Genomic DNA, 21,509 nt, shown 5'->3' on the forward strand with positions numbered 1-21,509 from the left:
GCTTGAGATTCTCAAGATGCGGCCATTTCGGATCAGCGATCACGAACGATGGAAGATCTACCGTCAGTGTTGGTAGAATATGCATGCTGACATGCATTGATGCGGTCGTACACAGCGAACGAAGCTCAATTGTGCTCACACCTAGTGAGCTTCCTGCGGAGACATTGCCAATGCCCTTGAGCATGACCATGTCACGCTGTAGCGGTTGTCCAAGCTTCTTGAAGAGCGACTGTCTCATAAATGAGAGCTCTGAACCTTGATCAATCAACACTCTGGCGGTGATTGGATTACCATGATGCGGGCGGACCTGGACTAAAGCGGTAGCTAGCAATACTTGAGCGGAAAGCGGATCTGTGCGGAAGATGTAGACTGCGGTGAAGCTGGTTTCGTTGGTGCATCCAAAATGGATGGACATGTGGTGACGTTGACCACATTTTCGGCAATCTTGAGCGGTCTTGCAATCTGCGGCGCGGTGCGGAACACGAAAGTTGAAGCACAAATTGCATTTTTCAACTATCTTGTGTAATTCTCCATAGCGAGGTTATTTAAGGCCCGAAGTCGAGTTTTCAGTCTTAATAAACGGAAAGTTCAGCGTACCGGTGTACGAATGACTATCAGGAGCAGCACCCGATGTGCTCTGCGATGCTCCTGACACTCGACCTTTCCTAGCGGTATTACACTTCACTTAACACAGCACAATTTTTAAGCGGAATGATAAATTAATTTAATTGAGATAGAGCCAGCCTGATCCGGCTCGAGGGACCAATGAATAATTACAGAAAGAGCGGAAAAGCGGGGATCAGGTTTAGGGTTGGATATCTCAATTAAAACGCGTAAATTATTATCAAAAATAACACTAGTAATTTATTTACATTAATTACACTCAATATTTAATATTCTTAATAGCGGATTGTTAAGATAAAAGCGGATTTGTAAATTACAGCGTGGTTTGCAAAAGCGAAGCCGGTTGACACGTGGTTGAACACTTTGCCGGCACTGAAAAAGCGGTGAAATAAATGCACTGTTAACACAATTTACCTATAACAAATTAAAGCGAATTATTAGCGGTTAATTTAAGCAATTTAAATTATAAAATAAGCGAAATGCGGTTTATTAACAAAAAGCGAAAGTAAAGAAATACTAATGGCGACTTGATGCAGCGAAAGCGTAGAAGCGAAAGATAATAATGATAATTCGTCTTCTTCCTCGTTGACTTGGAGAAGAAGGCTAATGCGCATGTCCAGCGAGAGCGATAGCCAATCAATAATTCGTTCTATTGATGTCGACATCGATAGCCAATAGTAAAATTCAATACATGTGGCGTGATCGAGCGGTCGATTGGCGCAAGCGTGTGAAAATTAGCGGGAACGAGCGCTTGTCAGGTGCGTATTGTAAATTTGGGGAGCCCACAGTGACGTAGTGCTCACTAAGTGGGCCTGTTCACTGAACAACGAGCCTCATTTCATTTGAATGAATTGTTTTCTCAGTGTATAAGAAACTGTAAACGGCTTTTGAAAGAAAAAATTTTTTTGGAATTGAAAACTCGGACTGAACAAAAGACAAAAATTTGCATAATTAAGGATATTTGGATAACTTGGTATAACTTTGGATAAAATAGATGAACGAAGGATATCGTCGGTAATTTTTTAACCTCAAAGTGTCCCCTAAAATCCCTTAAAAATTCAAAGCGCTGCGATTTTTTTTTCATAGTGCCCCAAGCTTCAAATTCTGTGTTTTTGCAAAAATCACCATTTCCGCAATTTTACGATTTTTATCCATTTTTTCAATGAAAAAAAATTTTTTTTTCAAAAATCTTTATTTTTTTGATCAAAGAGATTAACTGTTCAAGAAATTTGGAAAAAAAAAAAATTTTAATTTTTTTTGAAAATTTTCTCGATTTTTTTCAAACTTTTCTCGATTTTTTTTGACTGCTGTCTTACCGAAGGCATCAACGTTACCCAGTGAAGCCAGATCGTGAGCCGAAATGTCCCCTTCCCCAAGCGAAATAACACGGTGCGTAATGCTGGGTGGGGATATTTTCTGCTCACGATCTGGCTTCACTGACGTTACCCAAAGCATATCTCGTAGAAGTTGCTCGGTCCCATTTACGCTTCTTACACACACTTGTGTGTATGCGCGTGTGTTTTCGTATGTGTGCGTGTCTGTGTGTTCATGTGTGTAATTGTTTCTGAAAACACACACAAACACGCGCGCGCACACACAAAAGTGTGTGTAAGAAGCGTAAATGGGACCGATCAACTTCTACGAGATATGCTTTGGATAACGTTAATGCTTTTGGTAAGACAGCAGTCGAAAAAAATCGAGAAAAGTTTGAAAAAAATCGAGAAAATTTTCAAAAAGAATTGAAAAATTTTTTTTTTTTTTTTTCCAAATTTCTTGAACAGTTAATTTCTTTGATCAAAAAAATAAAGATTTTTGAAAAAAAAATTTTTTTTCATTGAAAAAATGGATAAAAATCGTAAAATTGCGGAAATGGTGATTTTTGCAAAAACACAGAATTTGAAGCTTGGGGCACTATGAAAAAAAAATCGCAGCGCTTTGAATTTTTAAGGGATTTTAGGGGACACTTTGAGGTTAAAAAATTACCGACGATATCCTTCGTTCATCTATTTTATCCAAAGTTATACCAAGTTATCCAAATATCCTTAATTATGCAAATTTTTGTCTTTTGTTCAGTCCGAGTTTTCAATTCCAAAAAAATTTTTTTTTTAAAAGCCGTTTACAGTTTCTTATAGGGAATATCGTGTAGTTTTCAAAACCCTCCTTAGATTTCCTATACGATCATTATTTCTAGAGTTATTGATTATCAAAGTCAAAAAGAAGTTTTTTGCTTTGATTGACGATAACTCTGCGGCAAATCATCGTATAGGCTTTTTGATTACGTCAAATTAAAGGGTATTAAATATTCTAAAAGAGCTTTATAAAGAAACAATGAAAAAAATTTTTTTGAAGCCCGTAGACCTTTTTTTAGCCGAAAAAAAATTTGGAAAAATTTTTTTTCGGTAGTTTTCTTAGGATTTCTCCAGACCTGGACATGACAAAAAATTTTCATGGACCTAAAAACTAGACACTTGGAGCTACAATTTACTTTTTTTATTTTTTCTGTACGACTATTTTCCTCGGAGTTACAGCTCGTTGAAAATCACCCAAAAATTTGGAATTTTTTTTATATCCCTTAATTTTTGTGATTAGTGTATATAGATATATAGGTATATTCACAATGATAAAATACTTAAACCCGGGGTTGAAAAACTGGCCCTTAGTCATCTCAACTACACAGATCCTCACGTTAACAAAACAGTTGCCTGTTTTGACGAAACTACATATATTTACAAGAGCCGTTCTCTGTATGTTTAAGTCAAACAAAAGAATCCTTAAACCAGAAATCCGGATCTTTATTTTAAGGAAACGTCATTTGAGGATACGTTGGATAGTCATTTTAGCAATATTTTTTTTTCCGTGTGCACTTTTATAATTAAAAATTAAAAAATTAACAATGTTACATCATACATATATTCGTATATTGACTACATTTATACTTATTTTTACCATGTAACATTGTAAGTTGTTGAATTTAAAATTATGAAGGTGAAGATATATCACATACAAAACAAATTCTAAAAATTTTAATCTACAAAACCAAAAATTCTTAGAATAAAAATTTAGGAACTAATGATAATAATTGTGCCAGTAAATTAAGACGGAAAAACCCTCTCCAAACTCTGTATTTTCTAGTCAAATTTAAATAGTTTCAATTTATAGTTCTATGGTATAAAGCCAGTAAAACGTAGGTAGTAGCATGTAAGAAATGAAGGAGCTAGAAGTGGAATAAGCATCTTACTTGTTAATCATGAGTTCCTAATAGATGGACGCAGAAAATCATCGCAAGACGCGAACCACTGATGCCATAAATCCCAGTGGGCACACTTACTATTTCTTCCTGGCGAAATAGATCGACTGATGTTTATCCCTTGAATCTTATCTTCATAATTAATTTCATCAATAGGTATAAAGTAAACAAGAAACAAATACATGTATCTACAATAGAGAGTCATCCGTAAAAACAACTTGAAAAATAAAAAAATTAAAAAGCTAAGAAGGAAAAAAATAAGCGTACTTAATAATAAACAAAAAATCAAGTAAGTTAATAATGATTGAATCAGTAGATGTAGTCTCTCTATAAGCAGACTAAAAGTGAGGAGGTCCAATGTTGGTCCAGTTAAGACATTTCAAAATAATACCAGCCTTAATGGTATGTATTCCTGGTAGACAGATGTTGAACGTCATCTTGAAATGCGGTCCATTTTCACAGCATCTCGATCTCATCTCCTTCCGTATTCTCTTCAGTTACTGAATTTCATCACTCACTTACTTTCTAATATTAACTTCATATATTTTTATGTATGTTATTCAAACAAAAAATTTGATAAATATTATTATCAAACTGTAAATCAAGTCCAATCAATTTTTTAATTTTGTGGCAGATAATTTTTTCTTAATATTCATATCGAAAAACAGAAAAAAATACTACTAATACTCTTGAGTTATTAGAAATGTCTAATATAAGAGATTATTTAGCTACATACGGCTGTGTAAGCAACGCGTTATTCTGCTCTCCTGTTAACTTCTAGACAACAGAGCGAGTGACGAAGCAACGGCTGCAACAATGCTGTATAGTCAACTTATAGTACTGAAGAGTGTCTAGCGTAAAGCTAGACAAATCTAGCCAGCTCCAACTAGTGCTCATATAGTTGACTTTTATTAAAGTATTATTATTCAACGCTCAATGTTTCTGTACTAGTTTTAAACCATAACACTAAAGAAACTTATTTCTTTTCTTCATTGAAATCACTATACAATGTTATGTATTTTTTTCATTGAACTTGGATATTAAATACAGTTTTACTAGAACTTTTAGCAAATTTTTTAAAAATTTTTAGGCTAATGTTTTACGATAAACGTAAGAAAATTACTGTTTATTATCTAGTGCAGTAATCAGTCGTAAATTGAAAATAAACATTCATGCTGTGTTTCAATAATCACATGTATTATGGAGCACCGGGCAGACTCTGCTCAACACAAAAATAATTCTTTGATACAAGGAATCATTAATTTGTTTTTAACATACAACTAATTAATGTACTAGTTATCGAACATATTCCTCTTTACTACATATGGATTATCACATAAAAAAAAAAAAAAAAAAAACATTTTTACTGGCCAAGCCCTGCTGATCGATTTCAAATTTAATAAGCGTTTTCTATCAAAAAAATTTAAAAAGTCTGAAAATTTGGGCCCTTAATAAGGTAAAAGTTCCTATTATGAGACACTTTTCAAGGTAAGTTGAACATTTTTGCGAATAATAAATCCATTTAAGAAGAAAATACACTTTTAATCGCATTGTACAGTAATTTGATGATTATTAAATCAATATTTCTAATGTGTTTATAATTTTTTTGGTTAAAAATGAATTAAATTATGGTTTTTTAAGAGAACCTATGAGACCCTATTTATGAGACACTTTAAAGTCACATGTCCCCAGTGTCTCAAACCACAGGACCCTATTTTTGAGACAGTTAAAAAATCAGTGAAATTGATCAAATTTTATATTTTTATTAATTTTAGACAGTCCTATTTACAAAATAAGAAATTATTTTAATTTTTAATCAACTCATAATTAAATTTTTATCAGTTAAATAATTAATTAACGAAAATTATTGAATTAAATCTATTTTTCTTTCTTGATTTTTTTTAATTCTTCGACTTGAGCAATTAACTTTTTCTTTTCTTCTTGTAATATTTTTATTTTTTAAGTTTTTCTTCTTTCATGTTTTTAACTTTTCTTTTTTAATTGTTTGTACCATTCATCAGAGATCCCCACAGATGGTAACTTTGACTTGCCTGTTTTTCAATTTTTATTATTTTTTCTTCAGTAAATAATCCTACGGCAAAGTGAATATTTCTTTCAGAGGTTTTCGGGAGATTTATCTAAAAATATGAATTTTTCGTAATTCTAATCATAATTTTTAAAACTAGTTCATAACTAATTATTTTACGTTACCGTTATCAACAGTTATTGATGAAAACTTATGAATAAAACGATGTTCGTCAATCATTGCAGGCGTAGGATCCAAATTTTCTTTCATAAATTCTAAAAATAGTCACATCAAATTAAATTTATCGAACATAAATGTGAGGTTGACATTTACATACCTAATTGATAAATTTTGTTGTTTATAGGATTTGTAGGATGAATATTTTTTGAGCTCTGTTGTATTATTTTATATATGATATTATATGATGTTATATGATATTATATATTATAATAATATATATATATATATATATATATATATATATATATATATATATATATATATATATATATGTATAATATAAATACTATATAACATAAATATAATTTTTTTGGATGACGCGCAAGGATTTCGATTTTGCGCAAGGATGATACGCAAAATCGTGAAGCGTTCCACATTTTTTTTTTTTTTTTTTTACAAATATAAATAATGCTGTGAAGCGGGAAAGAATAGGAGTTACGGTAATTATTACGTGAAGCGTTCCACATTCACGTAACAGGATATTGGTAGGAAAGGATTGAGAAAGGAATGTGGAGAGGATCATCTTAATTAAAGACACTAAAGTCTTTAGAAGGGCACCGTATTACATTATTGCTATCAGTTAATGATTCTTGAAGACTAACTTGACTAGATTCATATATAACCGTAAAAGTTGTCCATCATTAGTTAAATTATTTTATTCACAGTTTATCACATTAGAATGATTTTGCTTCGACAAGACTTATTAAAGACCTATTACAATTTATTATTATCTTAATAATAACAAATTTTTAATACATCTTTAATAAGTCAGTTTTCGTCACAGGTGACCCTATTGCTGCTCTGTAGAATAACAACTGAACAATAACATTCTCTTCTTTTTAAAGATAATACTGTCGCTGGCTCAGTTCTAATTTTTGCCTTCTCAGGACTAATACTTTTCATCTAACAAAGGTAGCAATGGATACTCCATGAACGGCAGCTGCGTTTCTCAAGGACCTCACTGTTTCTTCGATTGCTTTTAAAAGCTTTTCCTATATTTGACGAATCATAATTACTTAAGCCTTTTAACTTTTTTCTTCAGTTTATTATTCACATTGGAACACAACACTTTTTTGGTTGAATTTGATGATTGAGTTTTGTCTCTTTAGGATTTTGTTTATGCCTCATTATCTCAGCTTTTTATTATAAATTACTTTTTACTTAGCCTGAAATAAATAATATACTTTTAGAGTCAATATACAACAAAATATTATAAATTTATCCAAAACATTTAATTAAAAAAACAGAAAAACTTGTTGACAAAGTTATTCAATGTTATGATTTGAGGTTAGGTTCATAATCTAAAGGTATTTGACTAAAAGTACTTACTTTTAGAAAAATATTTGAGGTTTTAATAACAGCCAATATTTTATGACATATAATTGCACTATTTTTATAATTAATATAACATATTAACAATATAAAATCTTATAAATGTACACCGTCTCACTTAATCGGGACAAGCCGAAATACACATGTCCGTGTTACATGGTACACCTAGTAAAATGTCTCATAAACCGGGGCATTCACGTTTATAAGTGTAGGTATTGTGAGACACTCAGATTTAAAATATTGTAATAAAAAAAACGCATAAATATGTATAGAAATAAAGTCTATGACTCATCAGCTTTCAATTGATATACAATTTAACATAAAAGAAGAAGAGACAATGAAATTAAACTAATATAAGAAACTAGGTAGCTGTTGCCGTTTTACTATTCTCGGTCGTGGCTTTGAGCACAGATAACAAACCTCGCACTTTAATAAATATTTTTTAAAAACATTGTGAAATTAATTAAGAGCAAAAGTCGAAAATTGCTTTTGAAATATGTGAATTGAAATATTTTTTATATTTTTGGTATGCTAGCGGTGTGTTTGTTTTCATAAAATAGTATTTTTATGTAGTGTATCATAAATGGGGACATCGTCTCATAATAGGGACTTTTACCTTATCAACGCGTTTTCAAGTAACGATTTTTTCAGCTTTCCCGCTTTCTAATTGCATGACTCATGATGCGAAGCATCGGAGATTATTTTACGATTACGATCGAAAAATTTTTTTCGTCTCCTTTTTACAACTACTTTTATTAATACACTCTTGTTAGTTCATTTGATAAGGAATAATTTTATTACTTTCGAAAACTAATTTGATGTATTATGAAACGAAAAAAAAACATCAAAATATAAAAAAAAAATTAGAAAAACGGTTGACCCTGAAGGCCATCCCTGCAACTTCCCGCTAATTCCATACCTAGGCGCTAAAAATTGCACTTATGACGTTTTCGAGCTCTTCGAGCTCAAAAATACAATTTATGTGTTATTTTGAGCTCTCCGAGCTCAAAGATACAGCTTTGCTATGCTTTTGAGCTCTTCGAGCTCAAAATTCTTATCAAAATTCGATGAAACACGATTTTTCTAATTTTCAAACTGCTGTAACTTTTTAATAAATCAACCGATTTTTACGCGGTAGGCGGCGATCGATGTGGTTTTTTAAGTTCTATAAATGATTCTGAACAAAAAAATTGATCTGATGAAAAATTTCGGAGTTATTACAAAAAAACACTTTTTTCGATTTTTTTCGACAACGATATCTCACGAACGCATCAACCGATTATGACGCTCTATGTGGCGATCGATGCGGAATTTTGAGGTTAAGAGCTGATTAGTTTTTGAAGTTGATCGGTTTAGCCAATTCGGAGATATTTTAAAAAAATGAAAAAAATACAACTTTTTTTGTCACTTTTTTTGCAATTTCTCGAAATCTACTGGTCCGAATCGGTTCCAACTTACAGGAAATCTAAGTTTGGCGAAGCCCTTTCGAATGACACCAACCGCGATGAAATCGGTCAAGCCGTTCAAAAGTTACGAGAGGTTTACACACACACACACACACACACACACACACACACACACACACACACACAGACGTACGGACATCATCGTGAAAATAGTCAGGAAACGGAGACCTCGATACGTCGAGATCCGATGAAAACTCGTTTTTCGAAAAACGGAGTAAAACCAATAACTTCCCGATTTTTGAAAATTTTCAATTTTCTTGGCGGGAAGTTAAAAATTAGTAAAACGGTTGACCCTTTTTAACCCTACAAGCCATCTCAATAACTTCCCGCTAATTTCAAACGCAAAACACTCCAAATTTCAACAATTACGACGTCTTTAAGCTCTTCGAACTCAAAAACATGATTCGAGAACTATTTTGAGATTTCTAAACTCCAAAATAGAATTATTATATACTTTGAGCTCTTCCACTTCAAAAGTCTAATTTGTACTTAATAAAACACTTTTTTCAAAATCCTTGAGCTGCAATAACTTTCGGAGAAATTGTCCGATTTTAGAACGCTTGACAGCATTTAGTGTGGCCAAGGAAGCTTTACTGAATTCTTAGAAAGAATTTCGATCTGTTAAAGATTTGAAAAATTATATTAAAAACCACGTTTTGTAGATTTTCCAAAAATTAGATATATCCTTCTGTTAAAAATAACTACTCAGGTATTGTTTAATTATTGTTTATTGATACAAAAGAAAAATAAGTATATTAATTAATATTAAATTAGCTACACACTGAATTTAACTAAACAAACAATATTAAATGAGGTTAAACTGACAGAAAAATAATGTTAAATTATTTGCAATAAAATGATTCTAAATCTGGACAATTGACACTTGATGGTGAAAGAGTTCAGCTCGACTAACTATAACAGAGAAATTATTAGTTACATCTCGTACTCTCAGTACTCAGTATACTCCCACTACTTCATTAAGGGTCAAGGGGTAGTGGAAACATTACCAGGTATACTGAATACAGGACTTTACAGTGAACTGTATACTATACAAACATGTATACATATTCAGGTACACTGAGTACAGTGACGTTGTCCTGTACAACTTTTCTCTAAAATAAATCTAAATATTAATTCTAACACTTTCAAACAAATCAATCGATTTTAAAGCAATTTACGGCGATCTAGGCAGTTTTATAAGTTCAAACAAAAAATTCAGTGAAGAGATTAATAGTAATATTAATAATTTTATAACCATGTAGTTACCTCAATGGTCACTAGAATGCACAACTTGCTTAGAGAAAACTAAAAACATCGGTCGAGAGGTGTTAGATTGGGGAGATAAGTTACTATTTTGCAATAATTTTTAATAAACACTAATAATGATCATCAACGATAGATTTATCACGTAATCAGTTCCCTGGTTATCCAGGTAAGCTCGTTATCTTTTAACTCTGGGTAAAAACATAACTTTATACCGACGACTTATTCTAACCTCAACTTGGCGGCAAGCCACGTTGGAAAAAGTCAGGGAGGCGAAAGCCTCCCGCGCACAGATCTCGTTAATTTAGACCATCTCATGAAAGAGTTTATCAGAGGGAGAAAATCTGGAGTAATTAATTGCAGTTTTGCACAATACTCAGAAGGGAAAATGTCGCCGGCAAGCGGTTCAAACCTGACAACAAAAGACACAAGTTAGACACCATCAGTGATGCTTTTGTCTCGGACATTGATGGGAGCAACCCCCTGGATGACGTGGAAATGTCCGACGACCTACAACAAGGACCTATTGAGGAAAAAAGAACCCAGAATAATGATCGAGATAAGACTGATAACACGGTGGAGGCAAATAAGATTGCGGACAGGTTCAGGTATGGTAGACAAGAAAGAGGTCCTTTCGCTGTATACGTGAGAACAAGTAGTGTTCAAGACAAAACTAAACCTATCAAAGTCATTGAAATAGCTCGCAAGCTTGCAAATAGCAATGTACGCTTTGACAACATCGTCGAGAATTCCAAATATACTTGACGTTCAATGCCAGAGAGACGGCCAATGCCTGTCTTTCCAACCTCAACTTGGGGAAAAATGGTTTAGAAGCTTTTGTACCAACACATCTACGCTTCAAGAAAGGAGTTGTTCGAGACATTCCAGTCGACGTGAGCTTGGAGGAGATCCAGAGGTGTATACAGGAAGAGAACCTAAATATAATTATCTCTGATATCTATCGGCTGAGAAGGAAAATTGGCAAGTCGATGCCAGACAAACGCAAGTGGGTAGACTCGCCTACAATTTGTATCACTTTTAAGTCATCCGTATTACCTCGACATATAAAAATTTAGGGTGTCTCCTTACTTGTTAACGACTACATCGCCCCGATTAGAATCTGCTTCAAATTCGGCAGGTACGATCACATTAAAGATAAGTGTCAGAATTCAGAAGTGTGTTTTTCATGCAGCCAAAAAGAATTCCCGGGCCGCGATCAGTGTCTAAATGCCAAGAAATGTGTGAACTGCGGTGGAGATCACCACACTTTAGATAATAAATGTCCAAACAGGATTGTTGAACTGGAAATTAAAAAAACGATGGCTAGAGACAATTTGTCGTTCAGTGAAGCAAGGAAGCTGGTGATCAATTCTAAAAAAGAGGATCATATCCAACAAATAAGATCCCGATTCAGTGGAAATCAGGAGGACTTCCCTCAATTGCCGATGAAGGAGCCATGGTACAAGAAGATGACGATGAGCACCCCTACCTGGAGTCGACCGAGCTCCAAACCACCTCCTGATCTTTCTGGTGGAGGGGCTGACGTAGCACATGTTAATGGACCGGCGAGGATTGGTGGGGCGCTTGAAGAGCTGTTAAGGGCTTTCATGTTATCAACGGATGTGGAACTGCTGATTAAACATCTGAGAAAAGCGGTGGAACTTCATCTTAAAAATCATGGACACGCAAAACAAGGGCAGTAAGCAAGGTTTTTTATTAAATATTGCTCAATGGAACGCACGTAGCATTAAGCCTAAACTTAACGAACTTATACATAATTCCAAAGATATTGATATTTTTTTAATTTCAGAGACCTGGCTCAAGAAAAAAGATAGTCTGTATATCAAAGGATTCGACGTTGTAAGGAGCGACAGGCTACGGGGTAATGGAGGAGGTGTAGCGATCTTGGTAAGAAACTCATTGAGATATGATGTGGTTCGGGATCTGTACAGCTGCAGGGGTAAGATTGAGATTTGCGCTATTAGACTTCTTTTGAATAGTAAACCCTTTACGGTTGCTTGTTGTTATAGACCCCCAAGTACAGCATCTTTTGTTGATGCAAGTGACTGGGCACAATTTCTTGATCAGTTTTCGGACAGCTACTTAATTGGTGGTGACTTTAATGCTCACCATTCATTGTGGAGAGATTGGACGGATTGTCCTGAGGAGAAGTCTCTCGTGGAGGCTATGGAAATCAGGGATAATGCGTGTCTTAACGATGGAAATCCTACTTATCTAAGCTCCTCCTCAGGTAGTGAATCCAATGTAGACTTGACATTCGTTGATAGTTCTTCTGCGTGACTCTTTGATTGGAAAACAGGTGTGGACTACTGGGGTAGTGATCATATCCCCATTTTTATCAAGTGTAACGGCCGTATTCAGGCCGGGTTCGAAAGGAGAAAGTCGAATAGGTTGTATAATTCTTCCATAGATTGGTCAGTTTATAAAGATAAAATATATGAAAAGGTCCCAGATTTGGTGGAGTTGCTAGCTTCGGACTGTGACATCCAGACTAAATACTCGTCATTAACGTCATCCTTAGAAAGCTGTGTTCAGGTTGCTTGCCCTTTAAAAGCTAGAATACACGAGGTTAAATCCCAGTACTTCAAACCCAAAACTAGAGCTCCTCCGTCTACCTGGTGGAATGAAGAATGTGATAGACTGGTGAGGCTACGTAAGGCTGCGTTGTTAAAGTTTAAATTTAACAGATCGAGTACTAACTTCATCGCTTACAAAAAGGCTCAGGCTGAGGCCTTGGTTGGTTTAAGACGTATTAAGAAGGAGGGTTTTAAACAGTTTTGTGAGAGTTTATCTAAGAACACTAACCCTAAATATCTCTGGAACACCATCAAAGGCTTCCAGAACAGGTGGAACTACAAGGAAAACGCTAATGAATATGACCGAGATAAAATTAAAGCTGTCAAGGACATGATTGGTGAGCTCTGCCCTTCATGGGTTCCAAATAACAGACCGTGCCTTGTCTCTGATATCGCAGATCCCTTCCTAGACTCCACTTTTACAAAAGAAGAACTTAGTTTTGCTTTGGCGGATGTGAAGCTCTCATCAAGCCTAGGGCTTGACGGAATTGACTATAAAATGATTATTCAACTTCCAAATGAGGCTAAGCTGTTGCTGCTCGAGTTGCTTAATCAGATATTTGCGTCCCAAGAATTTCCACATCAATGGAGTAGAAATGCTATTTTCTTTATTTCTAAGAACGAGAAGAATAAGTTTCGTCCTATTTCCCTCGCTCCGTGCTTAGCTAAAGTCATGGAAAAATTCTTGAACAACCGTATTAGTTGGTGGCTTGAACACCAAAACATTCTACCTGGCTCTCAGAACGGTTTTCGCAAGAGCAGGTCTTGCGCTGATAATTTGACATTGTTATGTGCTGATGTTCTGAAGTCTTTCAAATCGGAAGAGGCTACAGCAGCGTTGTTTTTAGATATTAAAGCTGCTTATGACAATGTCCTGCCAGACGTGCTGTTGTTCAAACTCAAAAGATTAGGTTTTCCAGCGAACACTCTGGCCTTTATTTATAACCTAGTCTCTGAAAGAAGCTTACGGTTTCAATTCGGGGAAATTGACGAAATTTACCCAGCCTTCAGAGGCTTACCTCAGGGTAGTGTTTTAAGCCCTATGTTATATGCAATTTACATGCTAAAATTAGAGCAAGTTGTGAGCAGAGTTTATGGCTGTAATATCTTACAATATGCTGACGATGCATGTCTATACTCGAGTCATCAGAATACTAACACAGCAATTGAGCGAGTGAAAGAGGCGGTTACATGACAAGTGATCCCAGGACATCACATCCCGCGATGCTGTATCAGCGTCATAATGTCCGCGACAAATTTGGGAATTGGGTGAATAAAGGATAAAGGGGGAAGGGGGGACCTTTTTTACTCAGTAGGAATTTTTCGGTAACTGAAAAAATATAATTCGGACAGCATGGACCGGGACTAGAACCCGGATCGTTCGGTTACGCGCCAAAGGCTCTAACAGTTAAGCTATCCGAGATACTGTCCGTAACTACTATTCAGTCACCTATTAAGACCTGACTTAAGTAAACACCACCGTCCATCTTACGGTAAATAACAAATATTAATTTGTAGTTAAATTTGTCGTGTAGACAAATCAGCGATACAATCAGGGATACGATGTCGCGGGATCTTTTGTCATGTAACCAAAGAGGCAATGGACGATGTGTGTAGCTACCTTGACAGTCTTGGACTCGATCTTTCTGTTAAGAAAACCCAATTCTGTGTTTTTGACAAAAGGAATGGTAGACCTGGAAGATACTCCAACCCTAATTAACAGAGACGACCGGGTCAACCTTGTAGTCAGCTTCCGCGAAATTGACAAATACAGGCATTTGATTATGTCTTCCAACGGTCCTCTATGCAATAAGTTGAATGCTTGCTTATTTAAATATGGTATTGTACAGTCTCCATCTTGTAACTGCGGTGATGTGGATGAATCCCCGAGCCACATTTTATTTCAGTGTCCTTTGTATGATGATCAAAGAGTCGAGTTTATAAAAGTATTAACCGCATTGTTAGGCCATGCCCCTTACAGCGCAGAATTTATTTTAGGAAACTTGAGCCAGGGAGTTTTGAATTGCTTGTGCAAATTTCTGACGTCTATTAAAAGATTTATATAATGAATTGCTTATAAATCGTCAATGATTATCTGTTTAAGTACATTTGTATAGAAAGAGTGTTTTTATGTAAATTTTACTACTTATTTATGTTTAGTTACAAACTGTAATGAATACTATTTTTAATTTTGAATTTCATAGTTAAGTCCTAAATTAAGACTAATTGAAATATGTAATAAACTGTACTTATATGATATTGTGATTATGCTACTTAGCTAGTTTGCGCAATGTTTTAACATAAAAATGTTAAATTTAATCTTATTAGTAAATTTAAAATATTTAAAAGTGAACATACTGTGATAATCTATTTATCTAGTTTACCCACGGATATTTCTATTTAAATTTATTATATGTACAGACACAATGATTATGTATAATTTAAACCTCTAATATGTAAACCTTGGCTACATTGGTTTAAACCAACGCCTTGTACTTTATACTAATTTTAATAAAAAAAAAAAAAAAAAAAAAAAAAACATCGGTTCACCTACCTCGATTACTCCCTTTGCTCTTCATATTTTAGAGATAAACTTACCTAAAAGGTTAAAATGTGGACAAGCCTTCTTTTTTTCCAGGGATCGGGACTTCAAAGATCTTCTTTGAGAGTGGGACCTTAATCTCTTCGAACGAGGCTCGTAGTATAATTACGATCAAACTTCGCACGCCTTCAGCGTGCCCGTTTAATCGTTAAATTATACTACGAGTCTCGTTCTCGAGATTAATAGTAAAATTAATAATTTTATAACCATATAGCGGTTTAGAGACTTGACCAAATTTTTTTTTTTTTTTTTTTTTAATATTAGTATATTATTTATTACTTAGGCTTGTTCATACAGAGTATTTTTATTACTTAACCTAACGAAACTCTTGCAAAGCTTTGATTGTCAGCCGATATTGGCCTATTGTATAGGTAGACCCGAGCAAACATCTCTGATCCTTTAGACCAACCTGCAGTCTTTCTTATCGACTCCAAATTGATACCTTTGATATAAGCCCCTGACGTTGCTGCATGTCGAGTAGAATGTCCCGAAAAAACTGTAGTGTCTTGTGACGCGCCTCTTCATTTTATATAAATTTAATATTAATTCGTTAATTTAATAATTATTTAATATATAGTAAGACCGAAATAAAAATAAAATTCTCTAGTACATTTTTATGAGCGCGAGAGAGAAGACAGCCGCGTGCAGCCTACTTGGGAAAAGAAAGAGACTATATAAGAGTCGGGTAGTTTCTGAGTCGGGGTCTTTATGGCCGATGGTGCTGTGAGCGCAGCAGCAACTTGTATAGTATAATCAGACAATAGTATATGAAATATATAGTAAAATACAATTCAAATATTTTTATTTGTAAAATTATTAAAATAAATAAATCAAATGATAAATCGTTATTTTAATTGCTTATATATTTATTTCAATCATAATTAAGATAGTTATAAGTAAAAAACATGAATATTTCACTTATCCTGGGTACAACTGTAATTTCTCAAATACAGTTTATATGTAAAACTGAATCATCGGCTTATAAGCACTGATTACCGGTGCGGCTAGAGTGTTATCTTTTGCGCCCGTGCAAACTGGGTTCTAATCTCTTGACGATATTTTTTTTTTTTTTTTTTTTAATTACTTCACATTTTATTTAATTAAATAAATAGAAAATTTCTAATAATTTTAATGAACATTTATTTTTATTAAAAATTTAAACGGTAAATATTAAAGTTTTATCTTTTTAATGTTAGATAAATTATTTTTTTTTTTACATTTTGATAATAATTTTTTTTTTTTCAATATAATAAATCTCATAGTAGTAACAATTATAATAATAATGATATGTATATAGATTTATATATAATTATAATCAACTACTAATAATATTAATCACAATAATCAACAATTTAAAGAAAAATGACTAATATTTAATTTTCATCGGCATCTCGGAGGGAAACCTTTTTACTTTTTTGATGTTTTTTCCAGGCTTGATGAAAAATGTAATTAGCCTTCTTTAAATTGTCGGTTTTACCTGACAGATGATTATTTACTGCTGCACACCAATCATCAATAAAACGTCGAATAATAATTCCAATGACTCTAGCATGAACTTCTTTGTAATGTTCCGTACATAACCAGAACTGATCAATTTTGCCATTATCAAAGTGTTCCTGAAGTAAAGCTTTTAAATTTTCACTGAGCTTTTTTTGGTAGCAGCATAAAACTATACGCTCGTTAAGGACCGAAAGAGCTAGAGTATACATTTTATCAAAGGATGAGTCTGCAGACTGACCACCTTGACTTCGAACAAGAGACTCTGTGCAATCACCACAACCAACAACAATTTTCAATAATGTCTGCATTATTTCTTCGTTACGTGACAGATGCAGAATAATATTAGGAGATTTAGAGTCATTTATTGAAACATGAGCATTGATTTTTACAGACGATTCTGTAAAAGAATCTTCTGTACATGCATCCTGTTCATCATTACTATCGGCAGAGTTCACGTCAAGTAAAAAATTGTTGAATGTGGAGATAACATCTCCAAAATCGATTTCTCGAGCATCACCAACAGAAGTAGATTCAGTGTTACCGTGACGAATTTGAAATCTTCCAACTTTATCAATTAAAAAACTTCTCAAATGACGTGTAATCAGCTTGCAGGAAGGTTTTTTATTGCAGCTTCTTTGTCGTAACCATCCAAAAGTACTCTCCAGATCGTCCTGATTGAAATGCCTAGGAGAAAACTCTTTAAATCCATATTTTTTTAAAAGAGTGTGCAACTTTTGGAATCCCTCTACATTTAGCTTCCAATTATCTAATGTAGGCACAATTTTTTTTTTTTTCATTTTTAGGATCCAAAAAGCTTAAATTAGTTAAAAAATGCTTGCTGTACGCCCAGAATTCATGATGTGGACTGTTATCATGAACATTACAGCGCAGCGGAGCAGTATCTTTTTCATGGGAAGGAGAAACATTCATGGAATCGAACAAATCATTAAAAAACCGTAAAATTTCTGCAGTAAATAATGCCTCTCGTTCTAATCTCTGCTCTCCTTCGGTTGTCATGATAGGATCTGAAAACAAGCAAGATAAAATAAAAATTATGATGAAACCACTGCTGTTTGTGACACATACAAGTGTGTCAATAGAATGTATACCTTTTATTAGTATAAGTAGGCCCATTGGGACTGACTATAGCCTAATGACATATAAGTATGTAATGGAATAAAAGTCTCCGTTCTTCATGATCAATAGCTTTGAAAAAAGAGGCGCATGCGCCAATAGTAGAAGAGATTTAAACATGGATATGTGATTGGTAGAAATTTAAAACGTTAGTCCGTTTCACGCAAACTTGAATAAATACGTTATTTTTAAAAATGAAAACGGTGTAAAAAATAAACCGAAACACAATATAGAAAATAAATTACCTGGAGAATCGATCAGAGTCTTAATTAAGTTGGAAGTAGTAACGCTATTGATTTGTGCAGCAGGAAAAACTCTCATTTTCCGTATTTTTTTTTCATAAATGTGTTCGTCTGTGAGTTTTGTCATTCTCGAGCCAGTTGTTCTATTTTTGTCAATTCGATAAGTCTTTTCAATGTACTTCCATGATGCATGATAAAGACCTGGAGTAGTTTTATCGATGAACCGGAACAAATTAAAGAAATCCTGACTTGGGACAGGTTTATGATTATACTCCAATGTTTTAGTCAATAAATTATTCCGGGACCCTTTTGTGAGATGTGGGCTGTCAAACAATGGGATAATTTCATAGTCACGATAAAGGATAGTATCGGCTGAAAAAGACATATTATTTAGACGATTAGAGGTACTATAATAAATAATAGCAGTATGAAGGAAACAGATGAATTAAATAATTACCAGAATTTAATTTTTGCTTAAATCTTGAAGTATTCGATTGCACTAGCATATTCTTTATTGTTCTGACATTATTTGTGCCCTGATCACAAATCGTTGCAATAGGTATCAGTCCACTGTCAATAACTTTATCCAATACTAACTTCACAATCCGGGTCAAATCAGCTGGGCTAGTTTGGCCTTCACAAAAACCATGATAAATAGGTATGAATTGGCTGCAATTTGCTGAGTGAATAGCTACCACAAGGACATGGTCAGCGAATTTAATCGTGCGTTTGTAACCATAATCTTCAAAACCAGCAATTTTATCATTCTGAGCATCGTAATCTAAATGCGGAGCAGTCGCAGCTTCATCCCAAATCACTGTCACATACTTTTCAAGTGAAGATGACAAACGTTTACCTTCAGCTTGTAAATAACGTGTTATAACTGAGCTTATTCCGGTATCAAAATTAATCTTATCACAAACTTTTTTGAGAGTTCCAGCGCTGGGTAATGAGAAGAGACCGCTAAGAAGTTTATGAGCAGTTGGAGACCGTTCGTGAATAATTAGTGATAATAGTTTTTGTGACACTGTAAAACGCCTAGTCTATGAAAAAATATAAAAAAATTTTGTCAACATCAATTGAAACAAGCAATTTTTTTTAAAACAATCATCAAATCTAGTCATGTAAAAATTACCTTAAGACTTTTACCACTTTGTTGAAATTGCATTTCAATAAAAATCTTTTGTACTGATGTTAGTAATTTTCCCGCAGTCATTAAACTTAATTTTTTTAAAGCAGTTACTTCTGTACATTTTTTTTTGTAACGCGCCTTGAGTGCTGTTTCTTTATTTTTTTGTTTCCGAAGAGCCATTTTTAGTCGATTTATTTCAGCCTGATAAGTTTTTTTTCTTCGAACTGATGTTAATGATTGATTATCACACTTATCACTGAAGTTATTATTTTTATCAATTTGGCAGACCTATAAAATTATAATAAAAATAAGTATAAACATTTAATTCTTTGTCATATCTAAAATGTAGTGTTATTATTGCAATATTGAATAAAACTTACCAAAGTTGCATTAACAGTTGCTAAATTATTTTTATCACCGAGATTATCATGAAGACTATTGACTACTACAAGGTCCCTAATTTTGTAGTTATCCATTTTAGCACTGGCATCAACACTAAATGAAGCTGGAACAGCGGCATCAAGGGGCAAAAAACTATCTTCATGATCAACAGCAACAACACAAGAATTGTCATGATCGAGATGAAGATTTGTATCAAAATTTATAGCTTGAGCTGATGGGATTAGCGCTTGACTATCAACATCAATATCTGGATAAGCATCCTCCTTTCAACATCTTCGATATCCCGAAATTTTTATCATAGAACTAGAAAAATGTTTGTGACAAAGAGGATACTTCCAAAGTAGATCTGATGAAATTTCATACATTTTTGGCACGCACTTAATCATCGCTCGCCATGTCAAAGCGCGAATTTCGTCCTTAGGAAAATAATGTTTTGGTATGGATTTATCTGAGGAACATCCCAACACTGAACATTTATACCCCATTGAGGTGTTTTTTTTAACTTCCCGCTGAGAAAATTGAAAATTTTCAAAAATCGGGAAGTTATTGGTTTTACCCCGTTTTTCGAAAATCGAGTTTTCATCAGATCTCGACGTTTTGAGGTCCTAGGAAGCTTTCCTGACTATTCCTGCGAGGGTGTCACTATGTCCGTGTGTGTGTGTGTGTGTGTGTGTGTGTGTGTGTGTGTGTGTGTGTGTGTGTTTTTTGTAGGTGGGGGAATCCTTTTTACGGATTCTAGGCATAGCTGTTTGGCCTGGATATGTGGCGACTCGACGCAGCGTCATACTAACTCGACACTAACGCCCCTACCCACTAAACCCTAAACCCCTTTCTCTTCTATCCTCTGATCCCCCATGGTACCGCCGTAAGGCATTTCTTCGCGAGGGGAGGAATTAGCTGCCGCTCTTCCTTCTGGTGGCTAAGATGTTTTTTATTTCTATCTCCCTTCTAGTTTCTGTTTTCTGCTCTTTTTCTCTCGATGGACCGCAACTCTGTAAGCACTTCAGTGGCAAAGGTGCTCGTGGCGTTCCAGACAGCTTCTGATGACAGCATTTCTTCTACTATTGTCTCCGGTTGAATTCTCTTTTTTAGAATCTTCTCTAATTCATCGCGCTGTTGGTTAAAACGAGGACATGCAAAGATCACGTGCTCCACGTCTTCAGCGACACCTGGGCAGGATGGGCACTCCGGAGAATCGTCGTGCTTAAAGCGGTGAAGATAGGCTCGGAAGCAGCCGTGTCCTGACAACATCTGCGTAAGGTAGTAGTTAACCTCTCCATGACTCCGGTTCAGCCAGTCGTCGATCCTCGGTATAAGACGATACGTCCATCTTCCTTTTTCTGCAGCGTCCCACTGGAGCTGCCATCGGTCGAAGCTGTTTTGCCGTTCTTCAGTTCTGAGCTCTTCAGCGCTTAGTGTAGTTGACCTTTTACGATGATAAAGGTTCCGTCTTTCCTCAGCGAGGACTCTGAGAGGCAGAGTTCCGGAAATAACGCACACTGCTTCCTCGGATATTGTGCGGAAGGCGCTGGCGACTCTTAAGGCACACCGTCGGTATACTGGTCCAGCCTTCCTCCATGATTCTTGCATCTCGAGAGCGTTGGTCCAAATAGATATACCATATGTAAGCACCGATGTGACTACAGATGATAACAGTACCCTTCTGCTCTGCTTTGGCCCTCCGATGTTCGGCATCAGTCGT

General features: G+C 34.7%; 2 protein-coding genes and 1 long non-coding RNA gene across 5 annotated transcripts in view; 1 reads left to right on the forward strand and 2 right to left on the reverse strand.

The window, feature by feature from the left end:
- The window catches only part of LOC123271819 (xaa-Pro aminopeptidase ApepP-like), an 84,930-nt gene that overhangs the window by 37,671 nt on the left and 25,750 nt on the right, over positions 1-21,509 (forward strand). The window lies entirely within an intron of this gene.
- On the reverse strand, positions 5,976-6,278 carry LOC123272123. The gene is made up of 3 exons (XR_006511029.1): positions 6,235-6,278; positions 6,083-6,172; positions 5,976-6,009 (listed from the first exon to the last, which is right to left on the reverse strand). It is a non-coding gene; the product is annotated as an uncharacterized LOC123272123 (long non-coding RNA).
- On the reverse strand, positions 17,322-19,390 carry LOC123272043. The gene is made up of 3 exons (XM_044738657.1): positions 18,731-19,390; positions 18,277-18,645; positions 17,322-17,922 (listed from the first exon to the last, which is right to left on the reverse strand). Exons 1-3 carry the CDS (start codon positions 18,777-18,779, stop codon positions 17,660-17,662), a joined length of 681 nt encoding a protein of 226 aa, XP_044594592.1. The 5' UTR covers positions 18,780-19,390; the 3' UTR covers positions 17,322-17,659.

The sequence above is a fragment of the Cotesia glomerata genome, linkage group LG1, assembly GCF_020080835.1.
Source record: "Cotesia glomerata isolate CgM1 linkage group LG1, MPM_Cglom_v2.3, whole genome shotgun sequence".
Lineage (NCBI taxonomy): Eukaryota > Metazoa > Arthropoda > Insecta > Hymenoptera > Braconidae > Cotesia > Cotesia glomerata.